General features: G+C 44.1%; 1 protein-coding gene across 1 annotated transcript in view; it reads left to right on the plus strand.

The window, feature by feature from the left end:
- The window catches only part of LOC140458810 (cell adhesion molecule CEACAM5-like), a 42737-nt gene extending 36538 nt beyond the window's left edge, over positions 1-6199 (plus strand). Inside the window, exon 15 of the mRNA XM_072553460.1 lies at positions 4919-6199. Coding sequence (XP_072409561.1) covers positions 4919-5046 — 128 coding nt within the window. The 3' untranslated portion in view covers positions 5047-6199. The remainder of the gene's footprint in view (positions 1-4918) is intronic.
- Positions 6200-6971: the final 772 nt, after the last annotated feature.

Raw genomic sequence — 6971 nt, forward strand, 5'->3', positions numbered from 1 at the left:
ATTGTGTATTTAATAAATAGTGAAGTGTTTTGTTTCAGGTACAAACTGGTTTCTGAAATTTCATTAATTGCAAAGTCTGGGATTGCTTATTCAAACGTCTGGTTAGGAACCATTGAGGTGCTTATTGAGGCCTTCAACAATGTTACTGTGTTGCAAATACAGTAATTCAATGGCTGGTTTAATTTGGTTATTTCACTTTGTGCCATAAAACTGTCATGATACACTGGCACTGGAGCAAAAAGTGTACAAAGTCACCATATCTGGCATGATCCTAGGAACAAAGATATCTAGGCACAAAATCTTAGGTATGAATTAGAAAAATGAAATGTAAGATCAAAAATCAGCATTACAGAACTTCTAAAGCTCGGTGCAGAGGCAGCTTATGAGGAGATGCTGCACTTGCTCTGAATATACTTATAAAAAGCCTTGGGATTTTCCTTGATCCTGTCAGCTAAAGATATTTTATGACTTCCTTTTTAATCTATTCCCTAGCACACTCAATTCCTATTACAGAACCACATTTCATTTTTTTTATATATAAACATGTACCACGACAGCTGGTTATTCACCCTCCCCCTTCAGAATGCCTGGCAGCTACTCTGGAGCTCTGACCAGGAGGATAATATCCCGTTCGAGAGTCCCATTTGTGGACATAGAGAGTTATAGAGTCATATAAGGTCACCCCTCAGCCTCTGACACTCCAGGGAAAACAGCCCCAGCCTGTTTAGCCTCTCCCTAGAGCTCAACTCTCCAATCCTACCAACATCCTTGGAAATCTTTTCTGAACCCTTTTGAGTTTCACAACATCTTTCCGATAGGAAGGAGACCAGAATTGCACCCAATATTCCAACAGCGGCCTAACCAATGTCCTGTACAGCCGCAACGTGACATGTCAACTCCTGTACTCAATACTTTGACCAATAAAAGAAAGCATACCAAATGCCTTCTTCACTATCCTATCTACCTGCGACTCCACTTTCAAGGAGCTATGAACCTGCACTCCAAGGTCTCTTTGTTCAGCAACACTCCCTCGGCCCTTACCATTAAGTGTAAAAGTCCTGCCAAGATTTGCTTTCCCAAAATGCAGCACCTCGCATTTATCTGAATTAAACTCCATCTGCCACTTTTCAGCCCATTGGCCCATCTGGTCCAGATCCTGTTGTAATCTGAGGTAACCCTCTTCACTGTCCAACACACCGCCAATTTTGGTGTCGTCTGCAAACATACTAACTGTACCTCTTATGCTCGCATCCAAATCATTTATGTAAATGACAAAAAGTTGAGGACAAAAAGCACCGATCCTTGTGGCACTCCACTGGTCACAGGCCTCCAGTCTGAAAAACAACCCTCCACCACCATGTCTTCTACATTTGAGCCAGTTCTGTATCCAAATGGCTAGTTTTCCCTTTATTCCACGAGATCTAAACTTGCTAACCAGTCTCCCATGGGGAACCTTGTCAAATGCCTTACTGTAGTCCATGTAGATCACATTTATGTTCTGTCCTCATCAATCTTCTTTGTTACTTCTTCAAAAAACTCAATCAAGTTTGTGAGACATGATTTCCCACGCACAAGTCCATGCTGACTCTCCCTAATCAGTCCTTGCCTTTCCAAATACACGTACATCCTGTCCCTCAGGATTCCCTCCAACAACTTGCCCGCCACTGACGTCAAGCTCACCAGTTTATAGTTCCCTGGCTTGTCTTTACCACCCTTCTTAAACAGTAGCACCACGTTAGCCAACTTCCAGTCTTCCAGCACCTCACCTGTGACTATCGATGATACAAATATCTCAGCAAGAGGCCCAGCAATCACTTCTCCAGCTTCCCACAGAGTTCTGGGGTACACCCGATCAGGTCCTGTGGATTTATCCACTTTTATGCATTTCAAGACATCCAACACTTCCTTTTCTGTAATCTGGACATTTTACAAGATGTCACCATCTGTTTCCCGACAGTCTATGTCTTCCATATCCTTTTCCACAGTAAATACTGATGCAAAATACTCATTTAGTATCCCCCCCCCCATTTTCTGCACCACAGAACTGCCTGTCAGTTCCTCTGACAAACGAGTTCCTCTGTCACTGAAGACCAGCCAGCCTTTTACTTCCTGCAATATGCAGCAGAGCCAGTTGCGACACTGCAAACTTTCCACTGATAGGCCACCCCCAACAACCGTATCCAGCACGCGGTATCTGTTTGTGAGGGAATAGCCACAGGAGACTTGTGCATGACCTGACCACAGTCTTCCGGTGGTTGCCCCAGACCTTTCTGCCTGTGTAGCTCTTACGTATGGTGTAACAGCTCAGTATATGGACTATCCACAATGTCTTCAGCATCATGGATGCTCCATCATGACTCCATCTGCAGCTGCATCTGCTCCTTGTGCCAAATCAGGAGCTGCAGCTGAATATACTTCTTGAATACATGGTCACCAAGGAGACTGGAAGTGTCTTTGATTTCACACATTCTAGTAGGAGGAGCATTCCGCAGTGCCGAGTTCTCCTTAGCAAGTACAAACAATAAACTAGGAAGAAACTACCCAACCTTACCCATTACTCAACAAATCAGATTTCTTGTGCTTTCTCTATTCCTAAAGAATGACAAGGCACAAGGATAAGGACTTTACATTCTGTCTCCCGACAGGTTTTACTCTGAGCCCCGAAAAGTGGTTCCTAGACAACCAATCCTCTTTCCCTGAGCTAATTGTTAAATTGTGAGGTCACCTCAGGAGACTTGCCTCTGGACAGAGTGAAGACTCCAACCTTTCTGCTCCTCTCCGACTGCTGCTCTGACAAAGCATTGGGCTGGAGGAGGTAACAGAGATAGAGGTGTAAGGGCTGGCAGACCTTACAGAGATAGTGACAATTGTAGGGGCTGGAGGAGGTTACACAAAACAGGAAGGTATGTGCAGTGGGAGGTCGTTACAGAGACAGCGAGGGGGTATAGCGGTTGGAGGGGGTTCCAGAGATAGGGAGGGGGTGTAGGGACTGGAGGGGATTACAGAGATAGGGAGGGAGTGTAGGGGCTGGAGGGGGTTCCAGTGATAGCGAGGGGGTGTAGGAGTGGGAGGGGGTTACAGAGATAGGGAGGGGGGTGTAGGGGCTGGAGGGGATTACAGATATAGGGAGGGGGTGTAGGCTCTCGAGGAGGTTACAGAGACAGGGCAGAGGTCTAGGGACAGGAGGGATTTACACATATAGGGAGGGGATGTAGGGGCTGGAGGAGGTTACAGGAATAAGAAGGGGGTTTATGGTCTGGAGGAGGTTACAGAAATAAGAAGGGGGTGTAGGGTCTGGAGGAGGTTACAGAAATAAGAAGGGGGTGTAGGGTCTGGAGGAGGTTACAGAAATAAGAAGGGGGTGTAGGGTCTGGAGGAGGTTACAGAAATAAGAAGGGGGTGTAGGGTCTGGAGGAGGTTACAGAAATAAGAAGGGGGTGTAGGGTCTGGAGGAGGTTACAGAAATAAGAAGGGGGTGTAGGGTCTGGAGGAGGTTACAGAAATAAGAAGGGGGTGTAGGGTCTGGAGGAGGTTACAGAAATAAGAAGGGGGTGTAGGGTCTGGAGGACGTTACAGAGATAGGGAGGGGGTGTAGCGGGTGAAGGGGTTTACACATATAGGGTAGTGTGTAGCATTTGGAGCATGTTACAGACATAGGGAGGGATGTATGGAAGGAGAGGTGACAGAGATAGGGAGGGAGTTGGTGGGGCTAGAGGAGTCTACAGAGATAAGGAGGTTGTGTCGTAGCAGGAGGAGGTTACAGAGGAAATGATGAGTGAATGGGCTGTGGCATATCACAGAGGTGATGTTGGGTGAGGGGCTGGTTGAGTTTAGAGATTGTGGCAGTTGCTGAATGGGTTGAGGTGACATAGATAGGGAGGGTTCTCACACGCTCACTTGTCGTGGTTCCCTCCAGTCTCTGGGTAATGTCTGGAGCTGTTTATTTAATGGAATCTGAAATTCTGTGCAGTGGTCTGTTGAGATCATGGCTGATTTACACGAGACCAAGATACATTTCACACTCTGTGAACAGCGTTTCCAGATTTCTCTCCAACAATTCACAACAACACAACCCTGTGTGCAAAAACGAGAGAAACATTTGACAGGGAATTAAACAGGACAAACCTGCGCTGTCTCCAATATCCCACAGTTTGATTTGATTCATTCACTAGATTCATTCCTGTGAGTCAGACCTGATAATGTCAGCACTGCCCTTCCCTGACAGACATCAGTGAACCAGATGGGTTTTGCTGATGATCTTCAATGATTTTATGGTTATCATTGGAGCGTGAATTCCAGATTTTTAAATGAATTCACATTCCACGATCAGCTATAATGGATCCAATCTGCAATCTCCAGACAGCACCGCGCTCTCTGGATGATTCCTGTCGAGATATTAACACTAGACCATCGTCTCCCCACTAAAGTGGAAGGTCAGAATGGCACTTGCAGCAAGTTCACAGTGAAAAGATCTTGGACACTTTGGTGTCTCTGAGAAACCATTAGTTGCTCAGAAAGACATATTTTATATTTCATCCCAGTTTTTCTGGTTTGGAAGGCAGTTCAGAGACAGTCAAATTGCTGTGGGTCTGGAATCACATGTAGGGTAGGCCGGGTAAAATTTCAGTAGATTCTCATAAGGCCGTAAGTAAACTAGCTGGTTTTTTACAACAATCAGCAATAGTTACATGATCTCAATTAGGCAAACGTTTTAATTACAGATCTTTAATTACATTTAAATTTCACCATCTGTAACAATGTAATGTGAACCAATGTTCCCAGAACCATTAGCTTTGGATTCTGAATTGCTCACCCAGTGACATTCTCACTGCATCACTGCCACATTTGTAATGAAGTGGAGCTTGAGAGAGATTGAACATGGACAGGAAGTGATTAATTCTTTCTCTGTGTTTTCTAGATAGCAGAGGAGAGAGTCTGCATGTGATCCTGATCCTGGGAATACGAGCTGGGATATTCATTGTAGCTGTTGTTCTGACTGTTGCTGGTGTTTGTGTCAGTGAGGGGCAAACAGTTAAAGGAAGCTGAAAGGCTGTTTCAAGCTTTATCAGTGTAACCGAATCCAATGGGATGTTGGGTTAGGTTGTACTGAGTCCAGTTAAGGGCACTGGTACGGATCGTCTGAGATCAATAGAGATCTCAGGTAGCCATTCAGTCCATTGAGCTATGCCAGCTGTCTCTGTACAGTAATCCAGTCAGTGCCATTTCCCCTCTCACTCCTCATTGTTCTGAGAGTTTATTTCCCACAAATATTCATCCAAATTCTGTTTGAAATCAGTGAGCATCTTCCTTTCCATCCCACCTTGTAGACAGTGAAATCCAGATTATTATCACTCACAGTGTATAGCAGTCCTTCTTCACAATCCCTGCTCTGTCTATCCCACCCTGAATCTTCAATATGTCTCCCCTTGTCCTTGTATCATCAGCAAATGGAATAGCTTTCCTTTGTCTCCCTGATCTAAACCTGGCCCCATCTCATCCTCATCAGTCAGATTCACCCCCAGTCACCGTCGCTCTGAGAGGAACAGCCCCAGCTTCCCCAAATGAACCCTGTCACTGAAATCCCTGCTCATTGGAGCTGTTCAGGGAAATCTCTTCCATGTCCTCTCAGACTCTCACATCCTGAAATTTCTGAGACATGGGTTTCAAAGGAATTTTTATACTGAGCTTCAAAATGTTTTAAGATCGAGCTCATTCAGTGTGCTCCCATGAGTAATGACATCACTCCCTCTGACAAAGGACACACCCTCAATGCTGACACTCCAGTTGGATAGTGGTCTTAAAGGAATAACCCTCTAACAAAGTCTCATACTCCCTCCCTATCACTTTGTGATGATGTTATGGCTTTAAGAGATGTATTTTGTCCTGTCTTTGTTTTGAAGAAAGGTTTTAAGGCAGAGGTTTGTTGTCCATTGAAAACCTACAAAACAGCTTAGGTATTTTCAAAGATGGAAGAATTGAAGCAGCCTGAATGGGTGTGATCAAACTCCCACAGAACGAGTATATTAGTTTTAACTTTCAACAGTTATTGCTGAGGTCTCAACAGAGTGTGGAAGCTGTAGGATGTCTCTCCCAGCTCCATTCATTCACTGAATGCCCTCTTGATGTTTTTTCTTCCTGCTGCTGGAATTGCATGTAGACAATCTGTTTTTCTGAACTTACCTTTTGCCAACGGTGTGTTTATGGGGTATTACGACATTACAATAGTTACTCTTTAGTAGCAAAATAATTTCTTATTCTGTTTAGTTTTGAATAAAGTTATTCTCATTGCCTTTTCCATTTATTGTCTTTTAACTATAGTGTATGAATAAAGTGTGTTTTGCTTCAAATCTGGTCGTTTGACGGATCAAACTGTGTCCGGAACACAATGCCTTGCATGTACCTTTACAAGAAGAAAAAGTGAGGGTTAGGCTGTGTTCTGGATTTTTTGTGGGGGTTTACTCTGGTCCATAGCAGACTGGGGATTCTCATCAGGATCAAAATCTCTAATTCCACTTTGAGTCAGGATTATTGTTCTCAACGATAGCGAATGGTAAGTGTTTGTGTCTTTTTTGGGGTGTTGAATTTGATTAATTTAAACAGGATGGACCTTGTTTTAATAATGGCTCTTTCAGTCACTGAGAGTTTCTTAGGGGTGGAGAAAGTTGCTTTGGCAGTTTTACAAAAAGTGAGCAAGGAAAACCATTTGGAATTGGCAAACCAGCTGGAGTTGGGGTTGGCTGTGTCTGTGAGGAATGGGGAGATATGTGTGGCAATCACGCAGCATTTACAATGGCCAGGAATGCCATCAGAATCTTTGGAAATAGCTAAAATGTAATTGCAAATGAAGCAGTGTGGGTTAGAGGCAAAAGAAAAGGAAAGATAGCACTGACAGAACAAAAATGAAGAGAGAATGAAATGAGACAGCTTGAATTATGATTAAAAGCAGCAGAAAAAGAAAAAGAGAAGAAATC

Source organism: Chiloscyllium punctatum, chromosome 34 (assembly GCF_047496795.1).
Source record: "Chiloscyllium punctatum isolate Juve2018m chromosome 34, sChiPun1.3, whole genome shotgun sequence".
NCBI lineage: Eukaryota > Metazoa > Chordata > Chondrichthyes > Orectolobiformes > Hemiscylliidae > Chiloscyllium > Chiloscyllium punctatum.